Source organism: Toxotes jaculatrix, chromosome 16 (assembly GCF_017976425.1).
Source record: "Toxotes jaculatrix isolate fToxJac2 chromosome 16, fToxJac2.pri, whole genome shotgun sequence".
NCBI classification, from domain to species: Eukaryota; Metazoa; Chordata; class Actinopteri; family Toxotidae; genus Toxotes; species Toxotes jaculatrix.
In genome coordinates, this window is record NC_054409.1 from 4,648,650 (window position 1) to 4,666,833 (window position 18,184).

The 18,184-nt window shown below is 42.4% G+C and overlaps 2 protein-coding genes across 4 annotated transcripts; both read right to left on the reverse strand.

The window, feature by feature from the left end:
- Window positions 1-4,467: 4,467 nt before the first annotated feature.
- On the reverse strand, window positions 4,468-10,547 carry auh (AU RNA binding protein/enoyl-CoA hydratase). 3 transcript variants are annotated; one of them, XM_041059643.1, is made up of 12 exons: window positions 10,168-10,547; window positions 9,158-9,225; window positions 8,692-8,779; window positions 8,336-8,422; window positions 8,049-8,141; window positions 7,272-7,328; window positions 6,941-7,128; window positions 6,804-6,854; window positions 5,860-5,907; window positions 5,518-5,614; window positions 5,249-5,253; window positions 4,468-5,151 (listed from the first exon to the last, which is right to left on the reverse strand). In XM_041059643.1, exons 1-10 carry the CDS (start codon window positions 10,394-10,396, stop codon window positions 5,537-5,539), a joined length of 987 nt encoding a protein of 328 aa, XP_040915577.1. In that variant the 5' UTR covers window positions 10,397-10,547; the 3' UTR covers window positions 4,468-5,151; window positions 5,249-5,253; window positions 5,518-5,536. The 3 variants fall into 3 exon arrangements, with proteins under 3 accessions (XP_040915577.1, XP_040915575.1, XP_040915574.1); XM_041059641.1 differs by lacking the exon at window positions 5,249-5,253 and having other exon boundaries at window positions 4,468-5,147; window positions 5,533-5,614; XM_041059640.1 differs by lacking the exons at window positions 4,468-5,151; window positions 5,249-5,253 and having other exon boundaries at window positions 5,373-5,614; window positions 10,168-10,545.
- A 570-nt stretch (window positions 10,548-11,117) lies between these two features.
- nfil3 (nuclear factor, interleukin 3 regulated) lies at window positions 11,118-17,622 on the reverse strand. Its single transcript, XM_041059262.1, has 2 exons — window positions 17,451-17,622; window positions 11,118-14,641 (listed from the first exon to the last, which is right to left on the reverse strand). Exon 2 carries the CDS (start codon window positions 14,524-14,526, stop codon window positions 13,165-13,167), a length of 1,362 nt encoding a protein of 453 aa, XP_040915196.1. The 5' UTR covers window positions 14,527-14,641; window positions 17,451-17,622; the 3' UTR covers window positions 11,118-13,164.
- Between the last annotated feature and the right edge of the window lie 562 nt (window positions 17,623-18,184).

Here is an 18,184-nt window from a genome sequence, read left to right on the forward strand (position 1 = left end):
CACACACAAAAGAGAGAGAGAGACTCAAGAAGAGGATGAAATTCCAGATCCAGAATTTGGAATGCCACCAGCCCGGAGGGAGAAATGGTGATGGAGGAGGTGAGGATGGACTCAGTGATGGAGGTGTAGAAGTGCACCATCATTGCCTTCAGCAGGTTGAACTTCTTCAGCTGCCGGAGGAAGTACATTCTCTGGTGGGCTTTTTTTTTGGTGAGGGAGCTGATGTTCAGCTCCCACTTAAGGTCCTGGGTGATGAGGGTCCCCAGGAAGGTGAAGGTGAAGTCACTCAGGAGGATGGGGGCAGGAGGGGCTTCTAGGAGGGGTTGTAGACTTCTTCCTGAAGTCTACAACCATCTCCACTGTCTTCGCCGTACTTTAGCAGTTTGATATAAAAACATGATACAAACAGGGTTGGAAGTGGACAATGTCAGAGGGCCAGCATTCTGATTACAGAACATCAACCACCAACCTGACCTGAGATAGACTGAACGGCCCAGTCTACCTCCTGAGCCACAGCTGCACACAGCTTGGACATATCCACATTCTTTAGGGACAACAAAAAGAAGATTGAAGAGACACAGGTCTCAGGTTTTCAGAAAAAATTATGATGATCCCATCTGCAGCATAACATGAACTGTACTGTAACCTATGCTTGGCTAAATGTCTTCATTAAGACAAAGACTGAGACCCTGCTGGGGGGACAAGACCACAGGTCACAGGTCAAAGACCTGAAGTAATAATTAAAAAAAAAAATAGCAAAGTTAAAGTTATGTTCGGATTTAAAGACCTAATCAGTGGAGAAACCCTTTAACTACCATTTATTTACCTAAGATTCAACCCCCCTCAGTTTTTTTTTTGCTGTCTCAAAGATCCTAATCACTGCTGTAGAGAACTGCAGCAGAATCCCTGCTGCACCAGCAGGTGGCAGCAAAGTCAAAGTCATGTTCAACTTGAAGCCCCAAAAAGAAGTCTGGGGTTATATCCTTGTCTGCAGTACTGCTTTCCACCATTAGAGCTCTGTCTCCAGTATGCTTTGTGTTTTCAGTGACATGGCCTTAAATCCGTTTGAAAAGAACAGTCACAATTTACGGGGATAGTTTTTAAGGGATAGTTTTCTCTCAGGAAGCAGATTATAGACTGATGGTCCACATGAAGAGATTTTAAGTTACTAATATATCACTTGAAAAACTCCTGTTGTGGGACACTCCCCCTGAGGAGCCCCACAAGTGTCCCATTAAGCTCCTACTTTTAATACCTACATGTGAGACAGGACCAGACCCTTTTCATAGTCACTTAAAAGCAAAATGGCGTCGTGTTTACATTGTTAAAGATCCAACGTGACCACCTGCAATAACTACACCTGTAAGAGCCGCATACTACTTTTTTCTGTTGCTTTTACAGCAGATTCTCAAAGTTTCATATAGTCAGATGCAGTGTTATCCACAGACTCTCAATGTCCAATGTGAGACACAGACTTTTTGTGAGTTTATTCTCTGAGGGCAGCAGCTTCAGAGAGCACAGAGGGGGTGGGTGATGTTGTGCTGTGTGTGCTGTTATGTACCAGTGCTTATGTACCTTGCTTTATCTGGACCATTTAACCTTTGACCTCTTGGAACCACAGTTAAGATTTACAGCTGCCGAACTGATGACTAATTGGAAAACCTTTTGACTTTTGCTAATTGGCTTATTAGAAACTTACTTGTGAGCTTCTAAACTCCAGAATTGAAAGTTTATTAAAATAGAATGTTTATTCATTTATTGTTAAGGGCTTATTTATGGCTTAATGGCAAATTAATGAATGACTAACATAAAGAGCACACAGATAAACCATGTGCCCAGAAGCTTTAACTTTCTTCCCTGTAGACTAGAGAGATCTATCAGTGCAGGTTTAGTCCAGTAATAAGTCCAGGTTTCTTTTTTATGCTACATGTCCTTCTCCCCCTCTCCTCCATTCCTAGCTGTCCTATCTTCCTCCTTTTCCTCCTTTCACCCAGCCCGGCCATCGGCAGGAGGGTCCCCCATCTGAGCCAGGTTCTGCTCAAGGTTTCTTCCTGTTAAAAGGGAGTTTTTCCTTGCCACTGTCGCCTTATGTGCTTGCTCTGAGGTCTCTGAAATGGGCTTTGAGACGATTTAGATTGTGGAAGGCGCTATATAAATAAAATTGAATTGAACTGAATTGAATTTATCTCCCAACACAACAGGCTTTTTTTTCCCTCTGAGGACATTTTGACATATCACAGGAAGAAAAGGGTGTAAATAAAACAGAACCAGGATCCTTTCACACTGTCACGGCTGACGAGAACACCTAACGAGAACAGAGCCATTGGAAATGTAATTAGTGACACCTAAAAGTCAAAATGACTGTAGAGGTGAATGGATCTGAGTTTATGGTTCTGACAGCAGTGAGTGTGAGACGTGCATTTTTTTTTTTTATTTTTTTTTTTTGGGGACAATGTTACAGTTGGAAACTGTTGACTCTAAATCCTGCTGAGAGAACCCTTGGTGAGCATTTGAGGCCCAAAGCCACCTGTTGAGAAACAGTTAAAAGAGAAAACGGCCCCCCCGCACATGGTCGGGGACGACTGGGCTGACCTGCGGTGGCAGAAACTGGTGGTTTTTTTAATAAACTAAAAAAGAAAAACTAAAAAAATGCTGCGGAGGATGCCGTTACAGTTAGACCTTCAACGTTTCCCACGCAAAGCAGCAGTGGGTGCAGGCCTTCAGTATTGGGGAACCGGTCTTTCTTTACGCAACCTTGACTTGTGGTGGGATCCCCCCCCCACCCGGCCTAGTGCTGGACATCTGCCGGAAGGAGGCCAGCCACAGTGGGGATGTGTAGCCTGGTGTCAAGCTTGGTGCAGCAGCAGCACGAAGCCACAGGGCAAGGCCTGTATGCAACCGCTGGCCAGGGCCTCAACAGTCTGTTAACAGGCTCATACTCACACACACACACTCTATACATATCCTCGTGATAACCCTGACCCTACTGTCAGCTCTGCATGTCTAAGTTCAGGTTTGTCAGGAACCTGATTTGACCCTGAAAACTAAATCCTGTGGGTGGATGTCACCCATCCACCCACAGGTAGATTGGAGACTGGGTTCTCTGTTCCTCATCCATCCACCTTTCACCCAATGTGCTCTCAACGAGCCGATCACAGTAATAATAATAATTATTGACCTGAATGTACTCAGTGACTCCGTCATGACAGACTCTTTCCCAACAACAAGCCCTGGGTCACCAGAGAGCTCAAACACCATCTCAGGGAGCTGAAGCACAACACCAATCCGAGGGAAGGTCCTGGACCTGAAGGTCTGAGGGGGCATGTACCAAAGGAGATGAAACACTCCCTTTAACAGGTCTTTAACCTTCAACAGAACCAGGCTCATGGTGGAATCCCTGTTTTCCAACTGGTCCAACCATTAATACATTACATAACATTACATTACATGTCTTAATGGGATATGAGAGAGAGGAGCTTTCTAGTATCTCTCTGCAGGTTCATCTGCCTCCAGAGATGTGGAGTCTGGATCTGTGGCTGTGGGCCATCTACTGCTCCCATTATTAGTCCCATTAATTATTATTAGTCTTATTATCAGCAGTTTTACTTTTGTTGTTGTTAGTCTTATTATTTTCACTCTTGTTATTTTTATTATCTGGAACCTGCACTGTGCTGTGTTCTCTTTCCTCCTCCTCCTCTCTTACCCCAACCCCCCCCCCCCCCCCCCTACTCCCCTCTCTCTGAGTCTGGTTCTGTTTCCTCTCCACTGTCTCCAAGCGCTGCTATTGGAGTAAACATTGTGTTTCTGTAGATAATATTAAAGAGTATTGGTCCAAACCTGCTCTCTATGAAAAGTGACCTGAGATAAAGTCTGTTATGATTTGGCACTAAAAATGGTTAAAAGTGATTTGTGATTGACTCTATTTAATTACTTGAGTAAATAAAAAAAAATAAAAAAAAAAATAAAAAAAATAAAAAAACAAGACAACAGAGAGGCCTGATAAGGAAAACAGTATTTATTAGACTTTGCCTATCAGCTACTGTAGGTGCTGCAGATGCCTCAGCGCAAAGACATCTATTTTTTTTTTTTTTACACATGGACAGGACTTCTCTTGTTTTGATTGATTCATCTCCAAAACTCCTAAGATAAAATAAAATAAAATGAAATGAAAATCATCTGCCACTGGCAATATATGTATTAGGCCTATATATATATATTTGGGGTGTTGTATGTTTGTCTTTTGGCACTTGACAGTGCTTTTTACCCTCAAATTTAAAAAAAAAATAAAAATAACAAGGTTCCTTTCTCCTCCACACTAGTATCCAGCTATTTAGACAGATACAATTTGAAATATGTTTATGAAACGTCACCACTTTCGTGGATTAAAAATAATCACATCTCTTTTCAGAAACAGCAGCATCAATGTCTACAAGTCCACAGTAACCCCCCCCCCCCCCCCCCACCACCCCTGAATCTAATATACCATCAGTACTGAAGCTGATTCATTCATCACTAGTGTTAGAAAAAGCAGTTTGAGGCTAAATCAGTGAAGACGAAAACACGTATGGCCGAGAAGAAAAAAAAAAAGGCAGCTGAGAGGAAATGAGCTTGAAGTGCTTCATGAGCCTAAGAGGCTTTTCCATCTGTGTGGATAACAGCAGAGACCACTCCAGGCTGGCTTCATTTCAGAACAACTGAAATATGACCAGATGCACAAAGGCTCACAAAACACACACAATTTTTTTTCCATACAACAAGGCATAAGGTACAAGTAGATGTTAAGATATGTTTACATTTTTTTTTCTGGTGTTAAAGGACCACTAAGCAAATATATTGAACAATATATGGCCCTGATGTCTATGAAAAAAAAAGTGGTGCTTAGTGGTCCTTAAAGACAGTATGGTGTGGAACATTCTTCTGCTAATGGCATGAGTTTTCTGCAAATACTTGATTTAATCTAAATGCATTTTTCAGCCAATTCATTGCGGGTCAGTGTTTTTTTTTTTGTGTGTGTTACTACCACAGGGTGGTGCCAAAGTCCGAAATCCTAAAGTCCAACACATTTGACAGGAAGTGTCGGATCCCGAGTTCCACCCTGTGCAGCAGTGTGTTCAATGCTGGGATGTTAGTCAGTGTTATGAAGAGTGCTATGGAAAAAAAAAAAAAAATTATTAGTTATTATTAGTTAATTATTAGTAAAGGAGGCTACTGTTAGTGACTACCTTGCCAATCATCCTGTAAACAGCAATGTTTTAGATTGCAGAGGGTTTAGGTATTGTAAGCCAGTGCTTATAAGTTAAATTCACTTGGTTTCTCCACAGGCTTGAAGGGACAGTTCACACACACACCCAGCAAGGATATTTAAAGTCACCAGCAGCCAGGAATAAACCCTAATGTCCTGAGCTCCGGACCACCCCCCACCCCCCGGACACTGTACAGGTTAATGATCTGACGTGTACAGTTTCACTCATAAATATGTTGGAAGCAGTGGAACAGTGGGAGAGCTGAAGGGAAGAACTGATTCGTACGCACTGCCTCACTCGCCCTTGTAGTGAGGACGCCTCTTCTCCTTGAACGCAGCCAAACCCTCCAGTCGATCTTTAGTCGGTATCACCTTCGAGACAATACAAATGTGTTAGCACTGAAAAAGAAGGTGTCCCACCCCGCGTCCATCGGTGGTGATTTATTCAGTCATCATCATCAACCAATAAACCATCAGATATTCAAAAATAAGACCTCAAAAATTTTTTTTACTGTAATTACTTCACACATCACATTACATAACAATATTTCAGCTATAACTTAGCTATGCTAACGTCCTAAACTGCCAGCTGACAGTGTATCTGTTCAAATTCTCACCTGGGCATAACATGCCTCTTCAATAGCTAGCCCTGTAGACAGATCCACCTGAAAGAGAAGGTGACATCTATAAGCTGAATGCTCAGTGATTCAGTTTCTCCTCATGTGTGACTCAGACCTGATGATTTATCATTAACAAAGAGACAAACTGTATGTGACTGACTGTTACTGTTTCTCGGACCACACAGCAGGAATGATAACACACATACATACAGGTTCATTTCTAAGACTTGAAGTAACACAGCACATCTGTGGGAGCAGGTAGAGCAGGTCGAAGCTCCTGCTGCTTTGGCTCAATTATCACAACAGAGATTCAATTGGCACAGCTGTTAATGCAAAGACCAAGTTCTTTACCTAACCCTAACATCATTTCAGCACAGCGTTCAATGTTATACTAGACAGACTCCTCCAGTCACTGGCTGTCATGTGGAATTTTACCGCAAGGCGAAGCTGTTGACTGAACAGTCATAACAGAGCCAGCGCGTGAGCTAGCGAGGCGAGAGGCATGTGAAATGGACGAAGAAGAACTATTTACCGGCAACCATCCAACCCATCATGCTCTATCTGGGCTAAAGGCAAGCGCGTGGATGCATTCTGGTTTTTATGGCAGGAGAAGACTACATCTAAAACAAAAAGTTTCAAAAAATAATTTGGAAGTTACAGCTATACTACACAACACAGAAGGTGCTTTTAGGTGTTTCTCAATAAAAGAAAAATTGCGTAATTCAGCAGCTGAATAGTGCGACCATAACTACAAGCGGGGAAATCTCAAAATCCAAAACGGACGAGGCAGGTGATTACATCAGTGCCCAGCAGTGCCAGGGGTGGAGAAGCCACTCCAAATGATTCAAAGACCTTGCTCATTGGAACACGGTTGTGAATACTGAGCCAAAGCAGTGGTGAAATCCTGTAAAAGCATCCTACACTGACTTCTAAGGCTTTACCTCTATCCCCTGGTTGATCGCAAGTTTTGCCATCCTTATTGCAATAGGGCCCTGTGGAGTCAAAAATACGAGTGTTAGCTTTTTTTTTTTTTGTCCATTGCTCACTGTGTAACTTCCTGGATAGAGAGGTCTGTTACCTGAGGGTTGATTTCGCGGGCGAGCTCCAGAGCCTGCAGGTAGGCAGCGTCTCCGCTCTTATTCTGCTCCACCGAATGATTGACGAGACCCAGGCGACACGCCTCCGTTCCATCCACCACCCGGGCGGCAAAGATGAGCTCCTTAGCAAGAGAGATGCCAATCACTCTGGGGAGACGCTGTGTACCACCTGCACGGGAGGGAGGAGAAACCTGGATGGAACATGGCCTGGACCGCAGAGGCTGATTTTTTTTTTTTTTTTTTGGCTATGCTGACATGAAACACAAACATTTAAAGCAGAAATCATAAAAAAAAAGAAAAGTCCAGTCTCACCTGCTCCAGGAATAATCGCAAGTTTCGTTTCCACTAGTCCCATTTTTGCGGTGTCGGCTGAAGAGATCAAAGAGCAGGGTTTCTGTTTACACAGAAATACTTCTACTACTACTACTACTACTACTACTGCTGCTGCTGCTGCTGCTACAGCTACTACTCCTAACACTTCAAATACTGCTACTACAAATGTGATACGGTGATATTAGCTGGACTAGCTATTGAAAAACTTGTTTAAGCCTGTTTCTGTGAAAGCCTTCGTTTTGCAGGAACTTTCACACACACATGCTTGTTTACACATTTGACAGCCAATGTCCAGGAAGCGGTGTCAGTTTATTTATCCTGCAGCTTCCATCTGCCACCTCCACCGCTGAACGCAAATACTACAGACGTACGCGGTTCTTCTAATAATGGCGTAAAAAACTCAGGATGTTCACGCAGGATGTTGGGTAAAACAGTCAGACAACTGAAAGCGAAGAATCCAGCAGCCAAACTGAAAAAAAGTGGCAGTGAATGAGGACGCTGTCATCACCTGCAGCACTCCTCCATCGTCTTATTTGGTTTGGTGGATTTAAATTTATCCTTTAGGTTTATCTTTTTTGGTCTCAAATTTTGTTTTTATTCACTTTCAACTTAATTTTTTGGGGAGGTGATTTTTGGGGAGATGCTGTTGTTCCAACTATTTTGACTCCAGTCTAATACCATATATACAGTAAATGGTACACAGATAATCAGACCAGAGACATATTTATCTGTAACCTCAAAATAAAGAATACTTACAGGCAATTCTGATGTCACAAGCAAGGGCCATTTCCAAGCCTCCTCCTAAGGCAGCTCCATCTATTGCAGCTATTGTTGGTACTGGTAAATTACCTGTGTAAGTAAAGACAACATAGTATCAGTCAAGACATATAAAAAGGATTCATATGTACCATCGCTGAACCAACTATATCAAACCACTGCGGCTACACAACTGTAAATCTAACCACGCTGTTTGAAAAGGTATTTTCTCCACAACATGAAATTATGAACAGTCACTGACTTTCATCAGTCTTCACAGTCTTTACCCAGCTCTGTAATCAGTGCTCTTGCTTTGGACACAAATGGTCCCACTTCACTGGGGTGCATCTTGGCCCTCTCCTTCAGGTCTGCACCTGCACACACAGAGAGAGAGAAGGCATCAGCATCAAGTCAGAGGCCTGTGGCTTCATAAAATATGCAGCACAGGAGTGCAGTGTGGCACCTGCTAAAACTTCAGGTTGTATATTCAAGGTTTCCGAATATACAATTCTCTCTGCTAGATCCAGACCGGGTCAGCATCAGAGTAAAAAAAAAAAACCCAATGTTTTATGTTGATTATTGGCAAAAGATCTACAAATGAAGAATAAGAGCAAAAATGGAAAGACATCCCAAAGGAAAATACCTGCACAGAAGATCCCAGGAACCAAACTACACAAAATGACACTGCGCACTTTGTTATTCTTCTTGATGTCCTCCACAGCCTCAAACATCTGGAAGACAAACAAATAAATCTCATTTTTTTATTCACTAAGAAAAAATAACAAGAAACTGGAGCATACTTACTACTCAGAGCTGCTTTATTTTTTATTTTTTTTAAGATCTACCAACCACTTTCCATCCCCTTTCAATCCTCATAGTTAAGCTGGAACTAGGCTTCTCAGAAGATGTACATAAACATGTCTGAAAATGTACACAACTGTACCACATAGCAGGGAATTACAGGCCCTGACTCAACCAGGAGAGAAAACATCTAACTACACACAAACAGTCTCTGAGCGACCTCTGTGCATATAGGCCTACATGCAGCTCAGGGAAGCATCTTTATCGAAATGTTCAAAGACGTTTAGACGATAAACAGCGAAACTTACCATTTTGACCAGATTTTTGCTTATGGCATTTTTGGCCTTTGGTCGATTTATGCCCACGACAACAATACCTGAAAAACAGTGTGAAATACTGCTGATTAGCAGTGAAACACAAGTGATGTGTTTTAATGAAGAGAGGAATTTAAGGTGACATCACAACTGCAAAAAACACGCTGTGTCCCAGTTCCCCTAACACACACAGTAGACTTCAGTGCAGTAGATGTACTGTATATGGGATGTATTATATATGTGTAATATAATGTTATTAAAGTTTAGTTTCAGTTATGCTGCACACGCTGCAGTTATGTGGTTTTGCCACATTGCACCTGTCATGATGAACATGTTGTTGTGGGAAAGCAAACGCCCGAATGGACAGGAGGAGAAAAGTGTCAATACTTTTCATCTTTTCTTTTTGTCTCATCCTGTCTCTTTTGTGTAGCTAACAACAGAGAATCCAGTTGTGGTCAGGTTTTAGCTGCTGATCAGCAGAAGCTGGATCCTTAGCTTTGGTGCTCAGCACTCTCTCACTGACAGGGGGTGGCAGAAGGAGGGGATGGAGAGGAGAGGAGAGGATGAGAGGATGGATGGTGATTTCTTGTTCCATCACATCTTTCAGGCCCATAGGCGGGCACCTGGTTGCATCTTGGTAACTGATAATCTCTGTCTCAGAGGAGACCATGGTTGCTGGTTGTTTAAGAGCCAGAGAATTGTTTTGGAGCTGTTTGTGAACCTGTCATGGGCTGACATGTCCCCCAGAGGTCTGCTTTACCGCTTTACCACTTAGTGCTGGTGTGGGTTTGGTGTTTGGGGGTTTCTTGTGAATAAAAAGTCACCTGAGCACGGACTTTACTGTGATGGGGAGCGGGTCTCCATTTTTGTTTGCATCCGACCTGGATGGCGGACTGTATCTGTCCAACGCCTCGCAGTTAGCTCCCGTCGGCCGGAAAGCTAACATTCACTCATTTCTGGCAAACCCTGCATTTGAATTGGCGCTTATCCTGAACGGAACTTACCGTCGTCTTCTCCGTCCAGGTACCGGACGCGCAGGTCGTCCTTCGAGTCGGAGCTGTAGTGTCGCGCCGCTGCTCCCTGACCGATGAGACGAGAAGAGAAGACTTTTCCGGGGAACACATACTGTCTCGTGCAGGAAAAGGCCGCTGCCAGTCTGCACGCGCCGTCCCGATCTGCTGCCTGCGCGCGGAGGGCTTGCAACAGGGGTCTGCGTCCCACCAGGACCGCCATACTAGCGAGCTGCAGTGCTGTTTGACTTTCAACTTTGAACTCAGTCACGTGTTGATGACGTGTTTTATTTGCAGTCTGTGCGAGAGACACGAGCCTGAGACGAGATTGTTTCCCCCTTGTAGAGGAGGCTGCACGTTCACACCTTCCGCGTCCGTTACACAGACAGCCGTGTTTGGGTGGGATCATTGCCCGACTCCGGCCCGGACCGGAAACCCTGACCAGGTCGCTGAGTGGCGCTGCATGGTGAAAACCGCAGCCTCCTCTGCCACAGGACCGTAGTATTGCCCTTGACCTGTTTATTTGAAGCAAATTGTGTGGATAACTTGAAAATGATCGATAAGTAATGAACTACTCTGCAGTTTATTTTGACTTTGTTGGATTTGTTTTCAGTTAATGGACCTTTTTCATGGTGGGAGGGTTTCGATTGACCCTAGAATGGAACTAGAGCCCTTGTCTTCCAGCATGAATCACACTTGTTTGTTAAATTATGTGGAAAAGGTCCAAATGGGATGATTAGATAAGAGTGATAACTGGAACTACTCTTAGATATGTTTCATGACCCACTATCAGATTCCACAGGCCAGATCAGTGGTTCTCCATGAAACTGGACAGGACACTGTCTAAACTGCAGTTACTTTGCACTTAAACTTGTTTTGTAGCAATTATGTGTATTTCTACTGGGATAATCTAAAAAAAACAAATACACAAAAAACATACATGATTCAGCAACAAGACATTTATTGTAAACAAACAAACAAACAAAAAACCAAAACGTTACAATAAATTTTGGGAAAAGTGTTCCAATCTGGATAGCTGGACTTAAGGCTGCTGGGCAAAGTGGAGTCATCATCAGTGAGACTGAGATGAGATGATGTACGACGTAATCACGAAAATGGCTTTAATAAACTGAAACATAAGCCGTTTAGGTGAAACCCTGACAGTTCTGGATTCCATTACATGAAATAACCAACAATTATGAGAACTGTAGGGGTATAATGCTAATGATTCTCTGAAAACTTTCCAATAACAAATATTCAAGTCCTCAATTTTTCAAAATTGAGGACAGAATGTGACAGAATGTTTCGTAAAATCCAGTTACACTCTTGTGATTTTCATCCAATGGTAGTCACAATTCTGCAGCTATAGTGTCACACACACATTCTCAGCTAAACCAGCGACCTGAAAAGTTTAAGTGACAAGACTACAAAAAAAAAACAGTAAAACAAAAGAGAAGTGATGGCTGTTTGGAAAACAGTGACCCAGTGAATGTAGCAGAGTCTATTTAAAAGTTCTTTTAAAGCCAAAATCTGTACCTTGCTGCTTTTTTTTTAAAAAACTACAGCAGAGACAATGGAGTGTGCCGTGTGGTGTCTGTGTAGTTGTTTCTGCTCACTGTTGGAATGCAGTGAAAACGTCACTGACTGCAACGTGTACAAGAACAAAGTACTGTTTGCTTAAGTGGTGAAGGTAAGCTGCATTAAACATTGTCAGCAAGGACAACAGAGATCAGTAAATGCTGGATTTCACAGGTTTGTAACACATTCCTCCAAAGTTTCCTGTAATCAGACACTAATTACAGGAAGAACAGGAATGTCTCTGAAAGCAAAGCTCAGTTTCATATTTTTACATGTTCAGATGATATGCTGCAAGACTCTCAGGGTCACATTGTGCCAATTAAACATCTATTTTTACGCCTTAATATGTACCAAATTACATAAATCTTTCCCAGATGAAATTTTTCAGAAATAACAAACCTGTAAAATAAAGCACTTCCAAACATTCCTTTAAAGCAGAAGTATGGACTGCGTCTCCAACCATGTAAAATCTGTCCCCCACACCAACATACAAATGGATGCAATAACCATATTACATTAATTAATGACATGATTTCAACTTTAAGGCAAAAAATGACCAAAGCCCCCCCCCCCCCCCCGCCACCCAAAAGTAATGAAAACAGCAGCAGCTAGCCGTTGCTAACTGTGCCTTTTTAAGCTCCACAGAATCAAAGTACAACAGTGTCCAGTGACAGTAGGTGTATAGTGATGGTTACAGTCCAGTGACATCATGAATAATATGGTATAAGTAAAATAAAAAGTTTCACACATAACAGTGTCCTACACAGTGATGTTTGGTGTACATCACTTATTAACAAATTACGGTAAATTCTCAAATAGTGCAGGGAAACCCTTTATTGAACCAGGTTCAAACAGGATTATTCCCTGTTTTCTCAATCTGCTTCTGTTTTAATGAACCGTTAATGCTAACACCAGCTTGATCAGTCAGCCATTCTATGGACTGTCCATTTTAACAGACACACTGTTTTCAATCAGCATTAATTCCTGTCACTTTGACTTTTTTATTTTTTTAATGCCTGATCAAGCTCAATGAAACTCAAAGCTTCCTGCACAGATTTTTCACATTAAAAGCTGTAGGCTTTTAATATTGCAAGTCTTAACTTTCATTGAGCGTAACTTAACAGAAGTATCCAGAATTAATAAGTGAATGAAAACAGTATTTAAGTTAGAGAAGAGAAAGCTGTGCATTATGCTGATTTTACAAAGCCAGAGATTAAAACACAGGTCAGCCCTCCCCTCCTCAGCCTGTTAGTACGCAGCCTTAGTTTGTGCTTGAAACAGCTATTGTTTTAGACACCTTCTATTTGAAAATTTACAGTAATCAAAACATTATTTCAACCTAATAACAACCACACAGTGCAACAGCAAATGAAGTGGAAATGCAAAACACACAAAAGGTTATTGACAGGACCATTATTTTGATAATGACTCCTGATGATCTGCGGTGCTTTTGGTTGACTCTATCACAGACCCTTGCTGTGTTGTGATCAGTCTTTTCAAAGAGGCCACTTTGGCAGACAGAGTGGCAAGGTCCTGTTTTATATACAAGTCCTCGGTATCTGAATGTGCATAGGAAGGTTCTTTTACATCCACAACGCTTTTGTTTGAGATGGGGCTTGGGGTTTGCCTGCTACTCTTGCAACCACCCCACAGTGTCTCTGAGCTGCTTTTATGCCACTGCTCAGACCGGTGGCCCCAGCCTTGCATGTTGTTAACCTGCACTGACAAAGGGCACAGGGTGGACTGCGTGTATTCTGAACAGTCCTGAGTGGTCCTGTAGCATCCTCCCTCTGTAATGATGACGGGAGATGAGGACTTTCCAGAGAACTCGTATTCAGGGTCAATGGCCTCCACTTTGATTTGGGTGGTTCTGGCTTTGATCCGCAGTTTATGGGGCAAAGCTGAAGAACTGGCATCTGGCACTTTGTGTGTGGAGACAATAACACTTCTCGGGTCAGCTACAGATGGTATCAACCCTTTGGGGACCTGCTGCTCATCCTCACCATCTGATGATTTGCTTACAGCACCATCGTCTGAGCTCCTGGGGGAGTTACTGGATGACCTGGTGAGCTGCAGGAATGAAGCCGGCTGGGAGTAGACACCAGACAGAGGGTTGGCTAAGTAGTTTCTATACAGCTCATAGGGACTACTCCTCTCCTGTACGTCGCTGCCATTCTCTGCTGGTTCTTGCTTGACCTCTGTCGTCCTGCAGATACTGAAGCTACCCTGAGTTGCTGTGCACGTCTCGGGCAAGTGAGGTGAATGCTTGATGACTGATATGCAGCTGCTGCGCAAATGAAGAGGCTCCAAATCCTTCCTGGAAGAACCTTGCTCCGGACTGAGTGGAACAAACTCCTGGTAAAGGTTGACAGGGGTGGACCTGGATAACTTCTGGGCCTCTTGGGCATATGCTGCTGAGCTCACCAGGCCAAACTTCAGCTTCAGGGACAGGAGCTCAGCCTTGAGGGAAGCATTTTCCTCTCCAAGGGCCATCAGCTTGTTCTCAAGCACCATGTCGTTTATGCGCCGCTTCTCCCTTGAGCGCTTGGCCGCCTCATTGTTTTTACGACGCCTCTCCCAGTAAAGGGTGTCTTTCTTCTCCTCTGGGATAAACTCCCTTTTCCTGCGACAGCTAGTTTTAGCCTTGAGTGGAATTGCAGAGATTTTGTGGCCAATCAGGTCTCTGTTAGCTCCTTGTAAGGCCACAGCCAGGACCAGGGCATCCTCTCCACTGTAGGACTCACTGGAGTCCACCTCTTGCTTGACTGATTGCATATTACCACTGTTTGCTACTGTCAATATGCTCACAAGTCTTTAACTGTACACCATAGTGCTTGTACGCATCAATAGTGCCTGCCACATTCAATTAATCCACTTGAGATGAGGGAATCTGTGGAATAACAGATAATGAGAGAGGTTTAAATGTCAGTGTAAAGTTGAAACAAAGTTTATCAAGTTATCAAGTTGATATTTTAAAGGGTAGGAACTTGGACTTGGTTTTATTCCAGGAGAAAGGAAACCTAGATCAGTAGTATCCCACTGACATTTGCTATATGCTAACAATGCTAGTAACTAAAAATCAAACTTTGGAAAGTAACAATGACAACTCAAAAACTGCAGGAATGACTTCAGACGAAAGCATTTGTGAGTTTTATGGATTTGGACAGAGCCAAGTTACAATGACATTTTGTCTCCACACCGATATGCTGGTAAATTTTGTGAGCTGTAGTTTTTTTTTCTGTATTCAAAAAGTAGTTGTTTAACTTTGTTAATATTACAAGGATTGCAACTTCTAGTAAGCAAGTTTTAGAGTGCATGCATATTTTTTGTTTAACAATATGGAAAGTAAACTCCAAGAATATGATCTATTTTTTTCAGAAAGGCAAATGAAAGAAGGGCTGAATGAGCTGTCAGGACCTCAGCTCTGTGTGTCTGGGGAATGTAACTAAGTTGATAACACACACACACACACACACACACACGCACACACACAGAAAGTTAGTGTTGTTTTCTCTGCCTTTCATTTCGATATTGTAACATGACACAATATGCTCCCTTTTGAATCAAGCATGGTTTTCTTCACCTTCCTGTCGTCTTAGCAGTAATGTTAAGACGGCACTGGTGCTTTGTATGTTTCAGGCCAATGTCTTGATCACATGTTTGTTATGATTTCTTTATCCTATTTGAATACCTGCACAGAAAATCAAAAATGAATGTGACTATTACATGTGTTTTATAACTGAAACGATCTGCCGTTTCATAGATGGTTGAGTAACTGATGAATCAATAAAATAACACATATTAAAGTCAATAAGGGAAACACATTTGCAGACCTAATGTGTTAAAAATGTTCATTTAGTGATATGCCATGGCTAGGTGTGCTAAGTAATGTAACCTATTGAGAATTAACAGTATTGCCGAATACTAACCACCCATTCATTTGTCAAGCAATTCTTCAACAAGACTGAGACCCTTGCATTCTTATTTTATGTACTTTTTAAATTTGCAGTTATGCACTGAACTCAGCAGATCAAGTATTCATACGGTAATAATGGATTACTATACCCCATCACCATCAAGATGACGTCTGCATATTTTAACATAATTTCAATTCCAGGGTTTAAAATAATATTTTTTGAGCGTGTTGAGTGTTACCTAAAAAGGCAATTCAGCCTGTTTTTGGCTTCCAAGCTCCCATACATCCCCGAGAAGGAACAAAGGACTACAGACAGCTGTAATCATAACATGTGGCCTTGGCAGAAGCTCAAACCCAGAAAACACACAGCCTGTAACCTGAGGCGCTCATCCTAACACACTCCCAACACCACTAATGTTCATTATGACTGCAGCTGTATATGTGTAACCTGGTACCTTTCATTGGGATTGTGAATTGATGAGGATCAAAATGACCCAGGGTCAGTTCTGAGACAGTCTACTAGGCAACTTCAAATTCTGTGAAGATTTTTGTGCTATAAAAACCATTTTGAAATACCAGCCATGGAGGAGTAATCCACTACTCAAAGTGTTCAACATAACGTTTTTGGTCTATGATAGATCACCGGAGAAAGGTTGTACAGATGTTGAGCTTTCTGCACAACATGGCTGAGGTTGTGCGGGGATCATCACTCCCTTTTGTCTTTTTTTTTTTTTTTAACGAGGCAACATATGACATCAAGACTAAATTTAGATGGCACGTGATAAGAATGGGTGGTAATATTACCGCAGCAGGGTGGTGGTTATGGTGGTGGTGGTTCACGGTCGGTTCAGCCGCAACAGGCCGGGTCGATTTACGAAGGATCGGCCCAGACTGAAGCGGCCTGGCTGCATAGGTCCGTCCACGCGTCCTATTGCCCCAGATTCCCTCATTGTGTCTGTATTACACAATACAGCCTCCCTCCGGCCTCCGACTGCCAGCAATTTCTATGGTTGCAGACATTATGCAATATTTGCCTGTGTGGCAATAACAATACGGGCCTGTGTGTGTGTGTGTGTGTGTATGTATAAATAAACAAAACCTCTCTAAATAAATGATAAACATCTGTTAGATAACCAACGTTACGTGTAACAGGCTGTACTGAGACAATGTGGACATTAACTTACATGACATCATTGCTTGCTTACTCATGACACAGGCGGCTGAAGCGTGGGGTCCATCTACGCCCTAAAGAGTGAGCTTTTATAACTGAGAGGATAAACGACTGTGTAAAAACCGTCGCACTGTTAACGTTACAATGATTAATAACTTATTGACTCGTTACAGTAATACACGGACGGCAGCCGTAAGACTGATAAGATTACAGCCCAGCCAGCCACATCAAATTCTGGGCTACAACACTGTCGCAATCCGTAAACCCCTGTTACTGGTAGGCCAACGTGCCTGAATACAACATAATGCATGTGTCTAATACGGGCCATTACCCGGCTTTTATCAACTATGCACAAGCGAACTACTAATACAGAACCGTTTAAACAATATCAACACACCGAGATAATAAACTTTACCTCGAACCCGAGCTTAGTTGCACATATAATGTGAACACTAGCCTGGCTATTGTACGTAAGGTTAGCCGAATCACACAAAATATCAGCTAACGCCTAGCTAGGAACCACCGTAAACACCGTCCCTAACAAATCTGTGTATCTCTTAAAGTAAGAAAAAAAAAGGCTGGCTTAATGTTGACCTCAAATCAAAACTGTACCTTTTCTACCACCCGGTTTGGGGGTTTGGTCTGGTTTTCCACCGCGCATCAAGCACAGGTAAGAAGTGCAGGTTTTCCATCAGCTAATAAGGAAATAACTGCCGATAAAAAAAATCCTACAAGTTGTAAAGTACCTAGCTCTCCTCCCGTGGATCTTTCTTTTCAAGGTGGCTACAGACTCATGGATCTGTGTTAGTAGGTCAGTGGTTGAGTATATTGGCAGCCTGAGATTAAGTGACAGCCACTGCAGCCAATCGAAATGCAGCATTTTCCAACTTTAGCCAATGACTCTTGGCGTTGGCGGAGAATTTTTTTTTCGGCGTCAGCAGAGAGCTCAAATCTCATCTAAAATGTATGTCGTCATCCTCAGTGTGTGTGGGGCGTTCAGGATCCTTAGTTCACCACAGACTGCTTGGATTTTCATGATTTTGTGGCGAAGTCTTCCAGACGTATTTAACGTTTACTTCTGCTGCTAATGGATACATAACAAAGTTACTGAACCAAGTTAATCTATGGTTCAGTAACTTACTGAAGGCTGTGTGTAATATATCTTGCGACTGGCTAATGCGTAGTCAGTTAAATTTAGTTACTGTTCTATCATTTTTATATAAAGTATAAAATTGTTGTTTGATCACTGTGTTAAATTAATAGAAGGAGCTTTACCAGCTACAATGTAACATTTCATACGATTTAATGAATAAATGATCCAACTACTACTAATACTGCTGCTGCTG